We start from the raw sequence: 23,715 nt of genomic DNA on the forward strand, positions 1-23,715 counted from the left end.
GGGAATCACACACATACAGAAAGCCGATGCAGAGAGTGTGTTACTGGTCTCCCTGTGTGTGTCTGTCTGCATTAACATGCCAGCGTAGATACTGTATGTGTGCGTCTTTGTCCGAGATTTTGCCCGTCCACAGAAAGCCTGAGTTGTATCTCAGCGAAGGAGCGACTTTAATTCGGAAGAATGTCTCAAACAAAAAATCCTGCAGTAGCATTAGAGGTAGCTGCGTGTGTGCTCGCATGCGTGTGTCTTTACGCCTTGATGCTTGCGTGCACAGAGGCATGCGTGTGTGCGAGCCTCTGTGCACAAATGTGTGTGTGAGCTTTGAAACGCCTACTTGTGTATGTATGTGTGTGGGTGTCTTCATATGTACGTGTGTGTGGTTTGTGTGTTCTGCCGTAGGATTTGGTGAGTGTGTCAGCTCGCAGCTGTTTGATTGTCAGTGTGTGTGAGCGGAGAGATGTGCAGATGTGAGCGAGATTATGAAATGATGTGGAATTAAACACTACAGTAGATTTTAAATGGTATTGTGGCATGTTAAGAAGCCCTCTGTTTAATTGGGAGGATTCTGTGCGTTCAATACTTTGTTTAGACTTCATCCCAGGTTTATGTTGTTTTATTATTACACATCCATTTAAGAGGACAACTATGGCATAATATCAAATGACTTGATTCACTGAAATGCATTCAAATGTGTAATATGTGGTTCTCTCATTTCTTCTCTGCATGTGTACCAAATCTGAGAATAGAACCATACTCGAAAGCTACATTTAGCTTTTGTTGAGGCAGAGCACCAGGATCCTTAGAGGTCAATTCAAAGACATACAGACCTGCTGTGTAGATGTTACCAGAATGCTGCAACTTACCAAAAACAATGTCAGTGACCTAGTTTGTTAATGACCTTAAATGAAATAATCATGGAGCTTAGCATCACTTTAAGACAGAATTGTGCCGTTGCATGTGTTTGTTTGTGCATTGGTGGTAGATATTATGAATGCGATATACAGTGCGTGACTCAAGCAGGTTGCACCTCAACTCGATGGCTGCCTCTGATTAACATCTGAACAGAACGCAAACCAGCCAACCAGAAAACGCTTTTGACGATTTAGTGTAATTGTGGCCTTGCTAAAGTCTCACTTCTAATTAGAATAATAAATCATGCCGCCTCGTTGTTTTCAAAGGGCCCTCCATCGTCTCGCTGAAGCAGGTGGGATTGTGGGATGGTGTGAAAAAAAACAAAGGGTTTGATTGCTCTGCTGAGGCTACAGTCGGTTAAATGCAGTATGGCGCTCCCCGGGGATTCATATTCAAAACTGAGCCGTATCAATTCATAGACCTGAGTGGGGAATTTTTTGATTCATGCCGCCAGCCCGCGCTTGACTTCACTTGACATAAATCACTTTCTCATTGGAAAATGGAGAGAAGAGACAGGGCTTTTTGTTTGACTGATATGAAAGATGGGAGACGTGAAACAGCTGTTTTTGTCCGGGAACGTAAACACATAGTTGAGAGAAGCCGTGATGTATACTAAACACTCTGCAAGGTGACCCCACTCTCTCCCGATTGAATTGTCTTTATTGACAGGAAATACGAAACCAATCCTGATTAATTATAAATGAATGATGATGAAACTAAATTAAATGATACCAAACATATACAATAATTATACTGTATCACTCTTATTGTTTAACTACACAGCTATACAGTCTATTAATATGACTGTGTACTATAATTACAAACCGGCGAGGTGTTTGTGTGTGCGGATGTTTCTAAACCAACCGGCACAGTGAACTCTGCTGGGGTTTCAGCTTTTTCAACTGATGGGCTTTATTTAGGAGCGATGAGCTCTTTACGTAGAACCAAACTGTCAGAGCTGATTTTGAGCGTGAAGAGGCCAAACTCTGCTCTGCACGAGCTGTTGGGGACTCTTTCTTTTGAACCCAGACGATGGCACGTGGAATCCCTATTGGATGTTTGTCCCTTTAATTAAAGTTATTAAAATTTATGAGCCGCACACGCCAGAGTTTTGTACAGCGAACCACAGAGTAACGCCTGATGTTTCTTTTCTTTTCTCTCTCTCTCTCTCTCTTTCTTTATGATGTTTGGAACGGTACCATCAGGTAAACCACAAAATACATCAAATATAGAAGTTTGTAGAAAGAAATCCATTTTCACCCGCAGTGAAAATGGAAACCGTTGGCCAATTCATCCAGTCAACAGCTTTGGGATTTAAAGGTGCACGGCAGTGGATAACTAACTATCATTTTCAGTCAATTTTCCCACAATTCCCCTCTCTGCGCAGGTCCGTATAGACCTTTACATGATACCTATGGTACGCCTATTTACCCCCCAACATGACTGAATGTTGCATATTCTTCCAACATTGGCACATACATGGAATAGGACCATTGAATTCGAATACGAATCCTTGACGTGTTTTGTAACTTTGTCCCAGTTTTGACACAGTATTTGTTTTATAGTTTTGTCTAACTTTGCTCTAAACGCTGCTTTGCCGCTCATTTCTAACCTGACCTCTCTGACCTTTTATTTTTAATTATTCTGCCATTGGCTCATGCACAGCTCGTATGACCTTCACTGTATGTGCAGCTCATCTGAAAACAAATGAAGAGAGAGAAACACAAACTTTGTGTGTGTGTGTGTGAGAGAGAGAGCGAGAGAGCGAGAGCGAGAGAGAGAGAGAGGGAGAGAGAGAGAGAGAGAGAGAGAGAGCAGACATGATTCCTGCCAGCCCAGAGCATCTACGGTGCCAGTCCCCTTCCTCTTCCTCTTCCTCTTCCCTCCCCCTCTCTCTCTCCTCTGTCCTGGTGCTCCGCCCGTGCTAAGAGTGGCTCTGCTAAGCCACTCTTGCCCTACATACAGCCTAAACAGCAGATTACTGACTGGCCCTCTAATCCCACGCCACCAGGGCATGTGCCGCTGTCACCGCTCACCCGCTCGCCAATCGCCCTGCAGCACCCGCCGCACCTCTGCTGGCTGTGCACCCCTGTCCTCTCTCCTTCTCTTTTCGGGTCAGGCATTTTCCACAGGATTTTCCATTTTATTGCTGCACCTTTGCCTACACGTCCATCTCTTCTCCATCTCCCAACATCCTGTCTCCCCCCTCCCCCTTCAGGTTTAACCTCCTCGTGACCACCTGGCACGGGATAGCTTCCTCCCTCAGTCCCTCAGCCCCACCTAAATCTAAACCAGCCTGAGATTAGGGTTAATCTGGAACTTGTGTCATCCTCTATCTATCCACCACCCCCTCAGCCTATTCTCCCCACCTCCCCCCCCCCCCCTCCCCCTCTCCTCTTTGCCAAAGAGGCTTTGGTTGGAAATCCTTTATTGTGAACCCCCTCTCTTCTCACACAGTCTTTCTGCCTGCTGCCAACTGCAACTTTTCCTCCTGCGCCGCATCCTCAGCCAATCCCTGAACAGATACGGCTAGAAACTGTCCCCGAGCTATGTTGCTTATTGCATGTGAGACGTTTTTTCGTTGCCGTTCTCATTACATTTAGAATGAGGCTGTTTCTAGCTTTGCACTTGCACCATCCTGAAATTCTCTCACTTGTACCGTGTGTGCGTTTTGTATGAGAATGCACTAATGCGCACTGTAACGATGCTTAGTAAGTGTGAATATGTGAGGGATTTGCTATAATGGTGTCTGTGCATGTTTGTGCCCGACTCCATGATGGTTCAAGAGTGCTCGTGCACACATTTCATACAGATACAGGATTTAGATGAGAGCCCAGAGGATCCATCCGCCTCTCTGTGTCATCCCCATCACCCAACCCCCTGCCAGTGCATTTTTAGTCGGCCAGCCTCACGCAGTCCTTCCCACCCTGAGGACAGAGTGAAGACGCGAAGGCCCGAGTTGGACAAAATGCTGTCGAGAGTGAAGATGCGCAGGGAACAAAGACAGAAGAAGGGGGGGGGATACAAAAGTGCTCAAGCCCCTTTTCGTTTTTTTTGTCTGCAGAAATAAATGGCAAATTCTCCCTCAAGCAAAAGTCTCCTTTTGTCAAGTTGAAAAGCCAAGAGAAAGCACTTGGCAGACGGAAACTCATAGAATGGAGGAGGGGACGCAGACAGACAGCCTGAGCAGGAGAGGGGCAGCGAGAGATGTAGGCCGGCAAATAAGTGTTCTTTGTTAAGGGGCAAGGAGGAGAGAGACCTTTGAGCATGAGAACCTGCGAGGTGCTCTAATGAGAAACGCACACGGAGGAAACCTTTGAAATGAGCGCAGGAAGCCAAGTTTGTAATGTTAATGTCAAATCCCCTCTGTAATCATAATCAGCCAATATGTTGAACACAGTTTAATGCGTTCCAATTACAGACGTACGTATAACGCCACGATTATTTAGGCTATACACTCTTAATTCATGAACACGCCGTACAAACACACACACACACGCCACCATGACATCATCGTTTACCAAGATGCAAAGCGTTAAGATGGGACAGGTGAGATTTTACTCAATGGGTAACAAGTATGGACATCATGCATCCTTAAAGAATAAGATACACACTGAGAGGTGAGAGCGACGGATTACAGGCCGGAGAACGACAGATAGCGCAGAGAGAGGTTTAAGAAGGAAGGCGGCAAGGGAATGCTCAAAAGCGGCTGTGCGGGAGTCCGTGGAAAGCTAGAAAAAGAGAGAGAGAGAGAGAAAGAGAGAGAGAGAGAGAGAGAGAGAGAGAGAGGCAGCTATGTGGTTAATGGATGTAAATTAATTGCTGTCGCAGATTCTGATCCTAATAAATCAGGGTCAGCGTGGTCTCCTGTGCCATCGCTGCCACAGAAAAAACACAGAGGAAGCCTTGATCTGACGTATAGACACACTCACACACACACACTCACACACACACACACACACACACACACACACACACACACACACTTGAATCTCAAACACATCAAACAAGCCTTTTTTTTTGCTGCACGACAATCCCCGCATCTGGGATTACAGTCGGAGCAGGGGGAACTTTACAGACGCTCCCTGAACATGTTAGGCGGAAGAGAAGAACGGGAGAAATGTCAGCAAAATAAAACTCAACCGGCGGCATTCCCGGCGTGCCTTAAGGTGCCCGCGGATCACGTGAGGCCACAGCGCCAAACACACTCGTGGGTGCCAACCAATGCAGACACTAACTGGGCTATAAATGAAACGTATGTGGCTGGATGAATTAGCGGCGCCTATTACTGAAAATTACCACAGCGCTTTCTGGTTAACTAGGCTGCAAAATTGATTTACCTTGTTTCCCCAGTCTGTGACCATCACAAAGACATCCTGTTATTATCGGGGCTGTGAGTATTACTGTACGTGTTCATTAGAAAGTACATGAACCGCGTATTTTAATTACAAATCACACCAGGGCCATTTTTAAGAAACAAAAGACTGGCAAAGGCGTCGGCCCGCACGTTACAGGAAGCCGCCACACACTCACACGGCGTCTCCGCACAGATTCCATTCATCACACTTTACAGTGGTGCCCAGTATGATGTATATATATAATACGGCGTGTTTTCTTTTATACTATACGGCCCCCGAAGCGAATATCTCGTGTTCAAACAATAATAACTGAACATGAGAGAAATGGTGCAAAATGGGAAGTAGGTCACGTAGCAATTTATTTGACAAAAAAAGGGATGGGGGTGGGGAACTGGGGCACGGCGGATGAGGCAGAGGCAGCACTGAAAAGGAAGGGTTGGTTTTTTTTTGGGAACGTAGATCGGATGATGCGCGTTTGTGCGAGAGAGATGATTGTGTGTGTTTGTGTTTTTACGTGTGTGTGTGTGTGTGTGCGTGTGCGTGTGCGTGTGTGTGTGTGTGTGATGTACAAATGAGTGGGGCCAGGAGCTGAAGCGGAAGCTGAGAGGATCTTTCCAGACCAGGATTGAATGGAATCAAACGTCCGGGCACCGTCATCTACACATACTGTAGCTTTGTTCAATATCTGGTAAATATTGCGCACGCGCACACACACACACACACACACACACACACACACACACACACACACAGACACACACACACACACACACACACACACACGCGCGCACACACACACGAGAGGCTCCACTGCCCTCTCTGTTGATGCTGAAACTGATATTCTGGTCACTGGACCATATCAGCACATCTGACCCACAGAGTGCATTGAGTATTGATCAGATGTCAATGAATCCCCCGCTCAAACACACACACACACACACACACACGTATTTGCAGGACAAACCACTCATACACACATACATGTAGCCCACGTACTCTCGTAAGCTCTTTGGTTTCCTGCTTGACGCGTGTGTTGTGTGTGTGTGTGTGAAGGCCCATATACTTCCGTGTTCTCCTGTGAGCCTTCGTGCTAAACGCTGCTGCTCATCGAGGAATGTGGCGCTCAGAGGCGGTGAGCTGTCGATGAAGCTTCCTGCGTTTCTGACGGTTTCAGGCGCAGATACCTCCAGGCCAGAAATTTGTGCGTGTGTGTGTGTGTATGTGTGTGAGTCAGAACATGGTTGGATTTTTTTTGGGGGAGCAGGGGATATTTTATGTAACAATAAATTCCAGTGGAAGTTGATGAATTGCAAGATGTTATTTATTTTTATTTTTTTAAACTGTAAATAATTTTGTAATTGTTTCCCCCAAATAACCAATACAATCATATACAATTGACAAAATCACATTTATATTTAGACTCTTAATTCACTAATCTGCAATTATGTTTCTCTCTTGTCATTAGGGGAAATATGAAAAAAAATTTGCATCGCATAAAATGACCTATTTATTTATTTCCTGTGCCACCTGAAATAATTGTGCGTTTATGCGTTTAAATCGATGTCCATATTTACATATCCAGAGTGGAACTACACACTCACTCAACACAATCTGGACAATCTGCCCGGTCTGCACTGAGGATCAGTAAAGCCACATTAACACATGAGAGAGGCTCTGGAGCTCCACTCTTTTCTAATGACTCGATAATCTGACCCAAATGCTGCCTGCTGGCTAATCTCTCCATCAGATTACCAAAGCGGGGACAAGCAACGTCTATGTGTCTCCGTGGTGTCTTCCTGCCTGCCTGCCTGCCTGTCTGTCCTTTGGCCTGTCTGTCCCTCTCCCGGGCCCCTGTGTGCAAAATCGCCTGCTCGCCTATACGGCTTTTTAAATGGAGGATGATGGTGGAGGAACGTCGAAACGCAGTCAGGAGGCTGTCTGCTCTCATCCTGCAGATGTGCACGAGACAAAACAAGCATATATACACACTCTCATACAGTGTGTACGTGCAATTTATGGCTGCACGTCAGATTGCATTGGTAGCTTCAGCCTTCATATGTCTTTGACACAAGTTGGCAGGAGCGACAAAGTGCATTCCGCACCAACAAATAAATGAGAAATGGAACTCATGCGTACGTTGTTGTGCACTTCATGTAAACAGATCTGAACTAATGTCCTATTTGTCACAGATGAGCTGTGCCTGATTCTATACGTCCACTGCAAAATGCTGCTGCTGGAAAATGTCCCTTTGATTTTACAGAAATCATTCCGTCTGCCTCCCTGTAGTATGATTGCGTGTGAGTGTGCGTGTGCATGTGTGTGTGTGTGTGTGTGTGTGTGTGTGTGTGTGCGGGTCTTTCTGATGGCTCTCACGTATCTCGAATTGCAGCTGACAGTGCTCCAAAATGCTCATGTATACATTTATGCTTCTCACAATATAACATTTGAGGGAACTTCAGCGGATACGTCGCTGAATTATCCCCAAATACCTGACGGCCTGCAGACAAAACCCACTTCCCACAAAATATATGGACATTTAATCCAGCAAGGGTCTCTAATTCACAACGACCTTCAGAAAGATAGTTTACATTGAAGCTAAAACAAAGATCAAAGCGCAGATATTCAGCTGTTTAGCCTCAAAGCAACAAAAAATATCATATTACCACTCAAGATGGTTTAAGCGTCACTAATAACTGCACAGATGTACTGAAACATAAAACATCAAATCAAGCAGCAGGTGAATGTATTTGGTATAATTTAGTTTGAATAGAGGATCCATCAAGCGTTTGCATTGAGATGTCGAGCCGCTCCGATGTGTCGACACTTTCCAAAATAACAGGAAAGGTCAGGAGCGGGAATATCGGGAAGAGCTAAGTGGTGAAGCGAGGCGTGACACGGTAGCGGAGGGATGGAGGGATGGAAAAAGAGAAGAGGAGGTGGAGGGAGGAAAGAAGGGAGGTTTGCCCCCCCGGTAGATTCAGCTCTGTGAGTGGACGGGTGTGTGAGTGTGTGTGTGTGTGTATGAGAGGGAGAGAGAGAGAGAGGGGAGGGGAGGTGAGGGGGTGTTACTGCGGCTGTCCATTTCCCGGGATCAGCTGATGGCCACGGATGATGGAGCGGAGAAGGGGTCAGGGGTCAAAGCCTTGCATTGTCAGCCGAGCCCTGCTCTCCCATGGGGTCCCCTCTCTCTCTCTCTTTCTCCTCCTCCTCCTCCTCCATCCACCCCCACTCCTGCCGCCTACCGCACATTTACATAGATTTATCAGCGCGGTTTGTCATCCCGGCTGGCCGAGCTGGATGATGCGCCGCGTGCATTAGCGGCCCGCTGCAGTCTGACGCACCACAAAGCCAGAGCGCCCATGCTCGCTGCACACGTCTAAATGAATGCGTTTTATATAAAAAAAATGAACATGTGCAGGGGTCTATATGCATGTGTCTGTGTGTGTGTGTGTGCGTATGTGTGTGTGTATGGCCCCCCCACCCCACCTCCACCTCCACCTCCCCCACTTTGCCTGTGTAATCCCTGCCAGCTGGCCCCGTTGGCTAATCCCTCTGCACTGATCAGCTGGGCCACGCATCCAGTGCGGGACAGGACAGGGACGGGGGACAGATAGGGGCGGGACGCTGTGTGTGTTTGTGTGTGTGTGTGTGAGTGAGATGGGGAGTGGCGTCGACCAGAAAGCATAAATTGAAGCCCGTGCCTCTGCCTCGGCGCAGTGTGTCTGTGTGTGAGCCAGTTGCCTGTTCCTCCTCCTCGTCCGTCCATCCTTACCTCCTCCTTCTCCTCCTTTTCCCTTGGATCCTCATACATATATAGCGACCTGGCTTATATATGTATATTTTACATTTTTGGGCTTTTTTGTCTTCCTTCCTTCCTTCCTTCCTTCCTTCCTTCCTTCCTTTTTTGTGGGGTTTGCCTTTGAGCAGATACTTACGGATTTTTTGGGGGGAGAGTTTTTGTTCTTGTCCTCCTCCTCCTCTTCCACCCTTCATCCTCTCCACTCTCTCCCCTGACTGCATGCGTGACACCCGCCTGCCTCCTGTCCCTCCAGCCCCTTGTCTGCCATCCCCACCACCACCACCACCTCCTCCCCTCTCAGTGTGCCTGCTCTCTCCCCCCCCCTGCTCCCAGCCCACAAGGACCTTCACAGGATGGAAGCTGCGCAGTCACAGCCACTACTACAGCAACAACAATAACAACACCGGGACCGAGGACCTGAGGGAGGGAATACTCTGCAGCTCTCCTCCTCCTTTTTTTCCCCTCATCTATAGAGAACACGGATGCATATTGATCTGAACAGACCTCGCTCTGCCTGTGCTGCAGTGCTGTTCTATAGACAGATAGGAGAGGCATCTAAAAAGAAAAGAAAAGAAGCTAAATTCTTCCTCTCGTGTTTCAGCTCTACGTCATGTATCAGTATTCAGTCTTCAGATTGGTTTTAGCGGCCGGGTGGGTATTCTTGCTATTTTGATCCTGTTCTGCAGTCTGTACATGGCTATAGTTACATGCGCAAAGAGAGTGTACAGAGACAGAGAGAGAGAGAGAGAGAGAGAGAGAGACAGAGAGATGAGAGTAGGAGGGAGGGATGGAGGGAGGGTGTAGGGGGAGAGAGAGCGATACAGCTTTACCAACTGTAATGAAGAACTGCTTGGTCTGCTTAAAGCGCACCGAGCTCTTAACCAGGAACCCGGCGGAGGCAGAGCTATACGGCGAGGGGACGAGGCGTAGCGGCGCGTCGCAGCGTGTAGTCATAAATATCAAGTCGTCATCCTTTGTTTTGCTCTGAGGGGGAAGATGGTCTGCAGGAATGGTAGCTATCAGGTAGCTGGGCTGCTGCTCTCTTTATGGTGCAACAAAGGTAGCTTCATCTCTCTCTCTCTCTCTCTCTCACACACACGCACACACACACACTCTGCCTCATCCTCCTCTCTCTGTGGTGCTTTTTTTTTTTTTTAAGTGATGTGCTGTAAGCATGTGTACATCGCCGGATGCCTTAATGGTGCAAACGCCGCTTTTGACGATCTCTACGTGTCTTTATATCTGTTCACGTTCTCGTTGCTGGACACAAACGCGCCGCCCGTGCACTCACGCACAAGAACACACTGCTCAGTCGTAGGAATCAGAAAATGTCACCAGCCTCTGTTATGTTATGCCTGTCTGTGTGTTCTGTGCATGCGTGTATTTGTGTGTATGTGCAAAGGAAGGAGGTGGGTGGGTGGGTGGGGGGGTTGCATGTTGGTGCGGGATTGGCATGCAATGTACTTTGACGTGTGAGAGGACCCGCATTGTCGCCTCTGAGATCTGGCAGGTGAGGAAAGACAAACGGGAAAGTCAAACACAGGGACATTTTGGATGGATTAGTGACAGCGATTGTGATCCGTGTGGTATGGAACACGCACGGGGACGAAGCAGGGCAGGGAAAGAGGAGCACGGGATGACGAGGAGGGTTTGGAAGTTTGGGTTTGAGCTCTTTGTGTTCACAGTGGACCTTGATTTAATTTCAATACAATTAAGGCACGCGGTGAATGCCAAGAGAGAAGCCACAGTCTTCGCTTACCTGCAAAACCCCCCCTCAAGAACACAGCCGCTATAGGACAGGAGAGCGGCGCCGGTAACTACACAGATGGACGTGCGTGCTCGCCGCTGCGCCGCATGACAGTGAGATTAACAAGCAACGACACTGGATAGAACCAGGAGAGCGAGCATGAGGCGGAGAGGATTTAGAGTTGTAACGAGCAAAAAAAACTAACAAAAAAAAAACCCCAGATCAGTTAATGTGAGGGACGACATCACCGAGGCGTGAATGTAAACCTACCAAAAGAGAAAACGCCACAACCATCGGCGGGCTGACGACGATGATGATCTGGGCTCCATAATGTGAGAACAGACAGAGCCGTGGGCAGCCTACCCGTGTCAGTCCTGTGGCCAAATGGACAGAGGGATCACACCGGGGGGATTCACCATGTGGTGACAGAGGGCCACTTCAAAGGTCTGTGTGTTTACGCATGAGGGTGCACGTGCCCTAAAGAGAGACGCAGGGAAAACGGAGAGAGAGAGAGAGAGAGAGATATTTCTGTTAGAGCCTGACGAGCCCACAGACTTAGATTTATTACCATTTCTGAATCACCCACATGCACGCAGCCTTTTTAATTCGCTTCATTTTCCGGCCGAGCACACGTCCACCATCATCCACACACAGAGTCGGCTTTTCTTTTACTTTTCTAATTAAAAGTGTTTTGTGTTTGTGAATTGCAATATCAGGCCTTTGTGTTTTTCCTTTTTTCTCTGCAGAAAGTCTCAATAAAGAAGTCATTTCATCGAATACTTTGATTTGTACGATCTAGTATGTCTTTTTTTTTTCTCCACGCCATACGAGGCCCAAAGCGTATTAAGCAATTTAAATAACGAGCTTTCATTTCCACTCCCATCCTCCACTGTGCTGCATCAAAACGACCCGAGCGGTAAACTGCTGTAGGCCATGGAGAATGTGAGGTGACCTACATCTCATACGTGCAGGGAAACGGGGAAGAATTAGCGGATTTCACTTACAGATTCCTTCCCGATCGGTGAGCTCCGGCGCTTAGACGGAGGGATTCGCCACATAGATCTGAGCAAAATGTAAAACGGGGGTTATTCTAGAGGCAAAATGCGGCCGAGTAAAGCAGAATCACATCAAACTCTGCTTCTTTGAAGTTGTAATATACCCCGTGAGTGACATTTAATTATGGCCTCTGACCCCTCCCCTCACACACACACACACACACACACAGCATGCAGAGGGCAAGCGTGCCACATATGTCCAGACTGAGGTCATCAACTGATTTCAGGCCCCTTCATGTCTGTCTAGCCATTATGCAGCCGCGGAACTCTCCATAGATGGGCGACGCTAATAGAAACGGAGGGGTGATACGCAATGTCAACAGTGCGGGGACCTCCTGGTAGGCAGGTGACACGCATGCAGACCCAGAAACATTCATCATGGTGACATTATTTAATATTCAGGCAAAATGAGTCTGCTAAATTGGGGATGCGCGTTGGGATTCTACATAAGGCCCGTATGAGTGTGTTACATTTTAACACTCATGGGACAAACAGGGAATTCTGTTACTCCAAAAGCCAAATTATAACAATTATAACTGTCCTTCTTTAAAATAAACAAATAAATAAATGTAACTGCGTGCCGTTATTGTGTATTGTGCCCTGTGCGGTGAGTGTGACAGAGGCAGGCTTTGCAGAAATCATAACGCACGGCGAGGGAGAAGAATCTAATTTAGTCATGTAAATAGAGGTCGGGTTGGCGACATGGCGAAGCGTCACTAATGGAAGAAGGAGATGGATGCCTTATGATAATGAGGGGAAATAAAGCAGAACCATGACCTTGCAGTGCAACATGAACCCGCAGACACAATGCGCCTCGCTGACTGAACAATGCTTTTCTCTCAGACCAAATTTGAACATTCAGCTTTAAAATAGTCCTGTAGTGTAACGGGGGCCTGCGTGGTTAACTCACTGTTTGATATCCTGTCATTTGTTAATTACAGTTTTTCATTTAAATCATTGAACATGGCGTCTATAGAGGACAAGGTAGCTACAAACAGTTATTAAATACAACCAAACGTGTATTTTGGTATACGTGGATAGCTTGAGTGCCACTCATGTGTTTAGCGAATAGTATGGACATTGTGCAAGAGGAAAAAAACATCAACACACACACACACACACAGTGAGGAATCTCCTTTCACCGGGGTAAGTTGATTGTTTTTACGCCACCTACTCAGCTTCATATGCGCCCTCAGATAGGAGCGTTGACCTCCTCCTCCTCCTCCTGTGCGCCCCCCCAAAACCCCGCCACACTTTCTCCCCACGGCCCCATTTCCCTTTCTTCTCCCCTCTATCGGGTCTCGGTGGCAGAGGGTGTGTGTGTGTGTGTGTGTGTGTGTGTCTCTCTCTCTCTCTTTTGTGGATGTTCATTTGCATCGTCCCAGGAGGAGGCGAGCGGCGTCCCCGGAGACGCTCAGATAAGGGTCAGCGGAGATGCCCTCCAGGCACCGGGTTTTCCGAGTACCACCCCCCCAAAAACGCAGGAAGGACACGTGCCGGCGACCCCCATTGCACACGCACACACACACACGCGCACACCCACACACGCGTTTTAAAACTGCAGTTCCAAACCAGTGATAATACGCCAATAACGTTGAGTACTAATCGCAAGCTTATTGTTATTAATGTCATCATTAGAAGTGCAAGCAATGCTACAACCGCAGGCAGACATTTGGAAAAATCTAATTTCTAGCATATTAATTACATTTTTTTTTGAAGCTCATACTTTGCGCCTGTACTAATTTAAGGTTAATTATGGATGCACAAGTACACCTCCTGGGTTGGAGGTAATTTTATTTGAGTTTTCTAAATATTTGCCACCTTGTATTAGTAGTTGATGTTCAGTTTGTGCTGAGCCTGTGTCAGAGTGCTGATATACTGTGAGATGCTTCTAATATGTGTATAAATGGAAGATAATACAGTTCCACACAAAACTAATCAACAAATTTAATCCACACCTAATCTATTCAATGTCAAAATTGCTGGATGCTTAGAAGACAGCTGGACTGTAAGATTATCCTACAGAAACAGCTGACCAACTAACTCAGCATATAAAACACATAGACCTGAGCCTCCATGTCATGTACAGTCAGTGAATTGGACCACCGGCACTACTATTGCATATTTTGTGAAAATGTTCTACCATTAGATGCAACAGAGTTCACCACAATTAAAAACATATACAGTCCTATTTTTAAAAAAAACTGTCATTTCCTTTTCAAGCTTTGTGGTTGCGTCTGCATGCCGGTGAATGTTCCACCTAAAAGCTAAGTGATGCTGTGTCGCCCCCATGTGGCGGTTTCTGTTAGTACAGCTGCATTGGCGATGATAGAAAATGGCGGATAGTGGTTAATTTTCCAGTTATTTGTACAAAGATGGAAAAATAACGAACAAGGCGGACGATGTTTCACACATACAGTAAATCCCCACAATCTTAAAATCCCTAAGAACAAGGTGAAATATCGTTGCTTACCATTGAATTGTAAAACCCCGTCTGCACCCGCGAGAACACTAAGAGTCCTGATGGCAATTTACAAACAGCTGAAACTGATCACTTTAATGACGGCCGCGTACCATTTAGGTTTTAGTACCAGGTCCTTGCTGTTCTACACAGCACATCTAAAGGGAATGCAGCCGCTAATCAAATAGCATTTGTGCCTCCTGCTGACAAATCAAGAAAGGTTTAAAAGTGCAAGTGACATTACAGCCCATTATGTAAACTAAAACACCAAACGCATTGTAACAGGATAAAATACATTAACAGGAAGTTTAAGTTCAGGCAGCTGGCAGAAAAGTACAAAAGGAAGTAAAGATAAAAATGATTAAAAACACGACATGTTGTGGAGCATCTTTATTATGCCACAGATAAAAGCCAGTAGTTCTGAAAGAGGACCTTGCTTTTTTTTTGTTTTTCTCACCAACGACATTCGGAAAACGGTGGAAGCTGATTGTGATATATGGTTGGTTGAGCAGTCAGAAATGGGAAGATGAGAGCGCAGAGGATGATGTGGGAGAGGAGAGGAGAGGTTAGAAATGCAGAGCATACTGGTGAGAATGGAAATCAGGAGTCAAGAGAGCGGGAGGGCCGAGTATGCAGGCCGGCAGAGGGAGACACTGGCTCGTGTGTCGCTTTGGGGGGGTGGGGAAGAAAACTGACAAGAATGCACAGACACCCGATTTACAGTCAAACAAGGGGAATGCACACCAGTTATGCTGAATATACCACATTTATTACTTTGAACTGATTAATAGAAAGAGTGGGGGCAAGGCCACTCACATCACTGTCTTTAGAAAACGGAGAAGGGAAGAACAAACAAAAAGTAAGAAAGCAGCCCATAGCAATGATGAATTAACTTGTCCAAGAGAAAGAAAATGGGTAAATAAAGTCCAATGAAGATTAACAGTGGGCCCAAATTTTTTTTCTTTTTTTTTTTACACCATAAAATTATACACTGAGCAAGGCTCATCAAATTAACATTTCCTCTGCTTTCAAACGCTTCACCCCTTTGCCTACTCTTTTCCTGCACCTCCTCGGGACCGTACCTTCCACAGACTCCATCCAACACATGCAAAAACAAAACAGAGGGCCATTCTGAATATCTGCAGTCCTCTCTTTAAGAAGGAAAACAAAAAGGCAAGCGTGTTTGAAATCAACTCTGGAGTGAGACGCCGGTGACTCCTGCTCACTTGCGCCGAGTATTCCACAGAAGATGAAAAGTCCGGCCGGCTCCCGGCTGGAGATGCGACCGACCCTTGGGGAAAACCGGAGGGGAGGGGAGGGGGGGGGGGGGGTGTGTGTGTGCGCGCGTGTGTGGGGTTACATGGAAAAGGAGACAAACTGCCCATCCTTGACTTTGGGACACTACGATAAGCCAACACTACACATTTGTCTATTGTGTGTTTGTGTGAGAATTACAGACTCGCTCTTGGACCATAAAAACAGAGGATGATCCTTTCATTTAAAAAAAAAAAAAAAAAAGGAAACAAAAGGAAAAGGAAAAGCAGCATACAAGGGGGGAAAGCATATGTAGTGGAACAAGGCGGGGCAAAAAAGATTTCACCTAAGGATGCTATGCATTTAGTTGTCCTATGAATAATCGTTTCCTTTTCTTTTTACTACAAGTTCGAAGTAAGTCTTTAAAGTCAAAAGAAATCAAGAAAGTCTTCATTTAGATTTTTTTGTCCTTGGTTCAATTCTTCACCCCTATTAGAATTTCTTAGAGATCTGGATGTAATGGGGTGGACAGGGCGTGGTAGGTGGTGGGTGAGGGGGGCTTTGCAGTCTTTTGACCAAAGCTCCAACTGTTACTTAACTCGTCCTTGGCGCTCCTGAAAGACGAGGGGAAGAAAAGACAGGAAGTTACACACCACACAGTACAATGTCCACCAACAGGTCACAGTTATGAGGACCAGAGAAGTGAGTGAATGTGTTAGACTAACTCTCTAGTGAGCAACATATGGGCATTGAGCATGGAGGCTGGTTACCTGAAGCCTGTAATGACTCCTGTTGCTGGGGTTGCTGGGATATGGCTCACTGCCTTGGACCTCCACCTGTTACAAACAAGAGACCAAACTCAGTGTGGGTTTGAACATGCAAGCAGATCAGAGGAAAGGGCACCGGAACCCCGAGTATACACACTCAGGCATTTTAGTCAGAAACCAGTGGATCACATTTCATCTCAAATCACCAATTCTTCATATAATTCTACTCCATTTGTGGTCTAACTCAAATAAATGATCAGTATCAATTTGAATGGAAAGGGTCAGATGGGATCGTTTCCTTATCGATAACCGCATCCCAGTCCATTAATCTGTCAGCATCTAATAGGTCACCCCACTGTCACCACTTTCATTTCCTTTTTGCAGGTTGTAAACAACCAAATGGCTCTGACCATTGGTAAATAGACATGTTTAGAAATGGAACAATTCCCCAGAAATCATGTTGGAGACAGGAATGTGACGAGAATCACAACATTCCACGTTTCTTAGATGAAACTGGTGTATATTTCATCTGAACTTGGTGTCATTGCATTTAGACACTGGGGCGATCGTCTTAAGATTCACACATTATTATAGGTGCATCCAAATTGCAATATTGGTCAATCAAACTTACTGTGTCAGCAAGCGGGCACAAACAGATAAACCTCCTGATCCTCAATACATTCTCCAACCATACATTAAATATTTAAATTGCGTTCAAGCATGATATTTTGCACACAGGCTCCGGGGACAACATGCAGGGACATTTCAACAGCACATGTACCAGGCGACATCATCTTCCTACTGCCTCCCTTTAACAAAGACAGTGTTGCCAATACAGAGCGATGAACCGCAGTAAACCACAACGGACGGAATCGCCAGGCTGCAAAGTATTGAGTGGCGTTTCTGATGTTCTGCCCACCGCCACATATGTGACCGGGTCGGACAAAACCCGAAAACACCTTCAAGACGAGGCGAGCTTAGAACAGCATCAGTATCTACGGCACAGGTACCGTCAGCAATCACACCGGTCTGACACAGTCATCAAAAACTCCACATTACCAGGGTGGGATTTATAGTAAGCGAGTGTGTTAGATTGTAGAGGCACAGCTTAAGTGGCCACTAAGTGTGTGTGTGAAGATATAAACTTCAACGTACATCTGCTGGAAACAAACACTTAGAAGATTAAGGAGAAGTTTGATAACTCTCTTAAGATTAACATGCTGTTGTGTATTAAAAAGGTACACAACTCCTCTTTATTCATTGTAACCTTTTCTCTTAAGTATCTGTTGTCATGATCAATGAAAAACACAATCAACCTTATTGCATTACACATTGTTCCGTTGCTCTAGTTGCGATGCGACTGCAGGTTCAACACAAACGACCTCGTCTCATCCTTTTCACTGCATTTCCTCAGAACAGAAACATACATTCACACCACATCAACCAATTCATCCTCAATTGCGTCTTGTGCGTTGCCAAGAAGAAGACGGCCTCCATCATAACATCCCAGTGTGTTTGACTGAACTCTCCGGTCTTAGTGCATATTCTGTTTTAATACATGTGAGATGGACACGATAGGAAGGAAAAGACACCGACACAATAAAGTGATAAGCTCTTCTTTCATCTCTCCCTCGTGTGAATAGAGAGGATGTACGCATGCATCCCCACAGCGTCACACACTACAGCGCTTTCAAGTTAAGCTTCCATGAAATATTTATTCATTCGCGTGTTTCATTCACGTCATCCGAGACTGTGCATTACCTTTTTCACACACTCCTCCTCCTCCTGACGCTTCTCATAGTGAGAAAAGTCATCGAAGATGGAAGTTGTGTGTTTGTATCCGGCGATGATCTTTAGCACCTGCCTGGCTTTGTCCAGTGGCACCTCCTGTGTGTCCCGAGAGTTGGTCACTGGCTTGTTTTCGTTGTTCTCCAGTCGAATGTGCCTCAGCTGGCTATTCGGAACGTCCTTAACAAAGATCCAACGCACGTCGAAACGACCCTTCCACTTGTCCTGTGACCACACACCAGCGGATGTGTTGTAGTCCACGGGCGAGCGCATCTCTGCGACCCCACAGAAGTGACCGCTCCCGTTGACGCTGAAAAGAAGATACAGCGGGCCTTTGGCGCCAAGTGATCGGTACGCCGCGTCCAGCCTCTTGTTGCCGTGTTCCGTGCTGCACCAGATGTTGTACTTTATCGAGCGGTGGATGTCGTCCTCGGAATAGCTCTTAATGATGAACACCCGGCCCTGCTTGGGGTTCCAGTCAAAGTCCTTGGGGTTGTAGTTGTTGACCATGCGCAGCTTCTCCAGGACTGGGTGAGGCTCGGAGGGAACCCCCGGGACCACACCGACGCCAGACGAGGTGGGAGGCGACTGGCCCGTACCACCCCCACTGGCATCCCCAAATCCATTGGCCCGGTTCCGCGGGGGCACCCAGCGATTAGGCTGAGAGGGTTGCTGCTGTTGGGCTGGGGGAGGAGGGGGACCCTGGGAGAGAGGAGGCTGGGGCATCTGAACCATACCAGGCTGCCCGTTGGATGGGAGCTGATGCTGCCCCATCTGGGAGACGGGAGATACCAGCTGTCCATTACTGAGGGGCAGTTGTGGCGTCCCTGCAGCAGTAGCTCCTGGTTGGGGGGAGGCCTGATTGGGCGGTTGGCCGTTGGTAGGAATCGAGGGCACCTGCTGAGGGGCGGCAGACTTGGGCACGGTGCCCTTGTTGTCCCAAGTGCCGATGTCCATGTTGTGTTTGATGGGTGGAGGAGGCAAATTGGCACCAGCCATGCCGCCCTTTGTTTTAAGCTTGGGTTGAGGCTTGGCTGGCTTGCTGGCAATATCCGCCCAGGACGCAGGCTTGGCAGGTGCAATGGAGACTGGAGGCATGATGGGGGGCCCTACAGATGAAACAGGACCGAGAGGACCCCCACCAGGTAAACCCGAGCCAACCACCTTAGGAGCCATGTCCCCGTTACCACCGGGAGCAGCGCCGCCAATCTTAAGACCCGCCATGCCCTGATCGAGGCTGTTCATGCCTGGCGCCTTGTTCAGGGGCTCGTTGGCGGCAGGTGCAAACGGGGACTGTCCGTCGATCATGGCGCCCCCGAGTGAGCTGGGAGCATAGGCATAGCTGCTGCTGTAGCCAGAGCTCTGCGGTGTCCCCGACTGTCCCTGAGAGCTGCTATTGCCCCATGCTGAGAAGTCGATGCCACTGGGGAAGAAGTTGAAGCCGTGCTGGCCCAGGAAGGGGTTGCTCCCAAGGGGGCCCGGCTGACCAAACATAGCGTCCGGGAGGTAGTGGGGCTCTCCATTGCTCAGCTGTCCATAGGAGGCCAGGTAAGGCATAGGAGGGTCCCCACCTGTCGACCACGCGGCCTCATTCAGGGAGTAGGAGAATCCTATGGAGGGGCTGTAGTAGCTGGGCATGTACGAGTCCGACATGGCCGTATAGGCATTGCTCTAGATAAAAGAGAAAAGCAAAACATGTTTTAGTCAATTTATATGCTCAAGAACAAAAAAAAGTAACTTCCTAATGCAGGCCGATGACCATCTGATTAATCTGTACACAACCTCTTCGTATGGGATACAACAGACAATCACTGTATAATCTATCTACTTCAATCTAAAAAACACTTTGATATACCACAGTGTAGCACTATGTTGCCTCTCTCCAGGCCTGTAACGCAACACTGAAGCACACAACAACAAGAGTCTCGGCCTCTTGAACAAAAGGATGCTGCATTCTTTTGACTGGAGGAATATACAGACTCCATTCTTTCCCTCTATAGCCCACTTGTCGCCGTGTTCATTAGTACAACTGGGTAAGTCAGTGAAGAGGCACAAATCATAGGCCCCTTGAAACAGTTAAGACCAAGTGTGCATAATCATCGTCTGGTGGAGAAATTTCATCCAGGATATTTTCCGAGCTCTTCAGAGCAAAAGGCCTCCGTCTGACATTCAGGGGAGGAAAAAAAACAACGATGACATCAGGATGGTGAGCTGTGGTGTTATGTGACCCCCTGTGTTTGTCATTTATCCAGCAAACAGTCCCAACATTTGCTGGGTCCTCTTTGACAATATGAGGATTATGGATCATGTCATATTTGACCAGAGATTTCATAGGTGTCACTTTTGGCTCTGGGAACACCATTTTATTACACTGAAGTAATTAAAACAGCGAATAGTTTTTGTTGCCGCTTGTTTTCCACCGAGACCATTCAACCTCTATACAGAACCATGGACAGCAGTTTCCCCAATACAAGCTGACAATAAACAACTTGCAAGCATGAAATAACAGAACCACACCAAGAGTATCTGGAAAAGCAGGAACATAGAAAAGCTTTCGTCTCCCCGGCTAATCAGACCGAACCAACGTCATATTAAGTCATGTTGATCCTATGACCTGAGACATTCCTTCAATGGGACAACCATGTGGCTCAGTGGATGCGGCAGTAAACATTTGTTTGACAATACAGTAACGACATCTGCTTGATAAATGAATCGTTGGTCATGGGGGCATTTCAGTGTTTTAAGTTTGTCATGTCTCTGACCTCAAATGGTTATACAGTACAACGGCAGCTTTAAAGAACCTTTAAGCAACACAGTATGGAAAACAGCACAAATGGAGAAGCAACATGTGACGGAGCTTACCTGTCTGGCCTGAGTATTCAGGTAAGGCTCGAACTCGTCGTCATTCAAAGTATCCTTTTGGGTCACAGCTCCGTTTTGCACTGTAAATAAAAGGACACTGACGTCAACAGGGCACCTAAATGCAGCGGTGCATTATATTTCCACATTATCTGGCCATTGTTCATTTTCAGCACAGCCCATAATCACCACTCCTTGCCATTATTTAGTCACAGCAAATGTCCAACATGGTTCAGATTTCACAACATAGCCATGGACGCTGAAATGAACCCTGAGACAAACCAACTGAGCTTAGGTGTGTTAGATAACAGCTGAACACACAACACAAACAGGAACAGTAAGGTTGATGGCTGATTGATGTCAAACACACCTTTATGTTTTGATGGCTTTCTTTTGTATGGGAGAACTGGGAAGTTCAGGAGGTTCCCCTGATTACAGTGTGGCTAAATGACTCGGCCCTCGGTGCAGAGTTAGCGCATTAAATTCAACAACCCGGGTTACCGGACGCGACCCGCGGGTTTGAAACGCACCCGCGAGCTGAGCGGCACGATGACAGGAAAGCGCGAGGCCCGTTTGGACACAGGAAGACGTGTCATGTTGGGTTAATGTAGCATAACCGGCTAACTTTAGCGCGCTAACTCTTAGCTGCGTGCAGTGCGCAGCGTCTCCATGTTAACGAGCGCCAAGAGTCCTTTCAACATGACGGGACTTGGCTAGCATTAGCTAAGTGGGGCATCTCGCTGGGTCGGCACCTGTGGCTTTACGTGTTTCTACAGCGAGTCATTTAAAGAGACATTGGGCGACGTATTGTTATAGTCGGTTAAGTGTAAAGCATCACATTTACATTTAATACCTAGGAAAAGGATGTTGGTGTCCGTCATGTTTCCATCTAATGTGAGCTAGCGCAGTTAGCAAGCGGTTGTCCTCGCGAGTCATTTCAGGATGGCGCTTAGGAAGGATCCTAATTCACCTGTTGTAGGTGAATGTCCGGAAGGCGCCTCAGTGTGCCCCTTGGCCGCACACTATGGCGACATTTACGTGTAAAAACCTTTAAATACAGCCGGCAGCACCCCGGCCTGTTTACCCACAGTAGCTAAGAGACTAAGCTACCGCATCCGCGCACGCAACATTTTCCCAGCGCACCGCACGTAAAAAGATCCGCATTCACTCAAAGCCGACGGTGTTACCAAGGAGCCGCTCTTACCTTTGTTTGCTTGGCCTTTCGGTCTCTGGATTGGGTCCAGGTGATTCATGAAGGTTTGATTTATGAGAAGAGAGGAAGGGGAGAAAATAGATGAAGAGATATATTTGAGCAGTCAGTTCCTTTAGCAGGTGGTCAGGCCTACTGCGCTACAGAGCAGAGCCGCTGCCTCGGAGCTAAGCTAACCTCGCTAGCCGCCGCGATGCTGACAAATTCGGCCCTCGTAAATGTTCACAAAGTGCCCCTCTTTACCTGTTCGAGCAGACTGCTGGCTGACATGTCTTCCCCCCCGGAGCCTGTGTAACTGTTTTTATAGCTAAATAAAAGCGACAGGGTGTAGAAATTGTGTAGCTATTGCAGAGTTTCAGCCAAGCGCCCCTATCTCTACACAGAGCCTGGTTTCTACACAATGGCGGGCTGCAGTTTGCTTGACAGACTCCTCAACATGGCTGGGCGGCCTCGTCAACCCACCATGCCATTTATTCACAAGGGGCATACGCCCCCTAGTGGCGCGGAGGAATAAGGTTGTCAAGTTAATGTCTTACATATGTCGTCGATATAAACAACTGAGTCATGTGTTCCAATTGCTTTCTGTCAAAACATCATATTTACATCTTATAACAATAGTAATAACTATAATATCAATTAGGTGATATTTTTTTATCACAAAATTGATTTGATCAATTATTTGTTATTATATATAAAACAGTACAATTGTGCATTAATTTATAAGCTCTTTATTTTTATTCTATACAGTTCTGTATGATTACTGTGTTTAACTTTTAGATACATTTTTTTGCTCCTAATATGTTGATTGCACCAACTGCCAAAGCTAAGTCCTTGTAAGTGAAAACCTACTTGGCAATGAAGACGATTCTCATTCTAACAATATATACATATACATATGAAAATAAACAACAACAGTCAGTCACGATAAAAATCAAAATAAACAGATGTGGGTTTTAGTAGTTTGTTGCTTTTCCTAATTATGGTGAGGGCATTCAAATACATGGGGCTGTATAAGATAGAGCTCTCTGTCTCATAGATTTTAATTTGATGCTGATGGAAAGAGAGAGAGATCAAAGCAGAGAGAACAGATTGTGGTATGAGTATTCACGAGGTCACAGAGGTGTACCGGAGTAGAGATGTGGGCCTAGATGTGGAGTCAGGTGAGTTGTTTGGAATCAGTGTGGTAAATTGAAAAGGAGTGTAATTTCAACAAACACATTTGGGGCCTTATAGTACTTCAGGACCCACCTTTAAACAAACAAAGAAGCAAACTTAAACATCAACAGAGGAGTAGAAATTTAACTTATAATAAAATAACTCAATATGAAAACAGGACAAAACTCAGAATTATATGATGTATATACAGTATATATGTGTATATATACACAGGGGCACATTTGTAATTTGGTTGAGGTCCATCTGTTGGCTGTCTGACTGACTAAATAAATAACCAATAAATACACATACTAATACTGTCATAGGCAAGACAGTACAAATTGAGACGA

General features: G+C 46.5%; 1 protein-coding gene across 2 annotated transcripts; it reads right to left on the reverse strand.

Moving 5' to 3' along the window:
* Positions 1-14,707: 14,707 nt before the first annotated feature.
* Positions 14,708-22,657, reverse strand: ythdf2 (YTH N6-methyladenosine RNA binding protein F2). Of its 2 annotated transcripts, XM_076157463.1 has the most exons (6): positions 22,454-22,657; positions 22,205-22,229; positions 21,004-21,083; positions 18,115-19,812; positions 16,357-16,422; positions 14,708-16,200 (listed from the first exon to the last, which is right to left on the reverse strand). In XM_076157463.1, exons 1-6 carry the CDS (start codon positions 22,478-22,480, stop codon positions 16,177-16,179), a joined length of 1,920 nt encoding a protein of 639 aa, XP_076013578.1. In that variant the 5' UTR covers positions 22,481-22,657; the 3' UTR covers positions 14,708-16,176. The 2 variants fall into 2 exon arrangements, with proteins under 2 accessions (XP_076013578.1, XP_076013579.1); XM_076157464.1 differs by lacking the exon at positions 22,205-22,229.
* Positions 22,658-23,715: the final 1,058 nt, after the last annotated feature.

Source organism: Genypterus blacodes, unplaced genomic scaffold (genome assembly GCF_046128005.1).
Source record: "Genypterus blacodes isolate CSIRO-AG114 ecotype Tasmania unplaced genomic scaffold, CSIRO-AGI_Gbla_v1 ptg000073l_1, whole genome shotgun sequence".
NCBI lineage: Eukaryota > Metazoa > Chordata > Actinopteri > Ophidiiformes > Ophidiidae > Genypterus > Genypterus blacodes.

Bases quoted from the DNA above. Each gene is read 5' to 3' on its own strand.
- ythdf2 (XM_076157463.1), bottom strand. From the start codon at position 22,480: ATGTCAGCCAGCAGTCTGCTCGAACAG. The intron at 21,084-22,204 runs GTAAGAGCGGCT...TTTTATTTACAG, and splicing joins GAAAGGCCAAGCAAACAAAG to TGCAAAACGGAGCTGTGACC. The intron at 16,423-18,114 runs GTAATGCACAGT...TGTTTGTAACAG, and splicing joins AGGAGGAGTGTGTGAAAAAG to GTGGAGGTCCAAGGCAGTGA.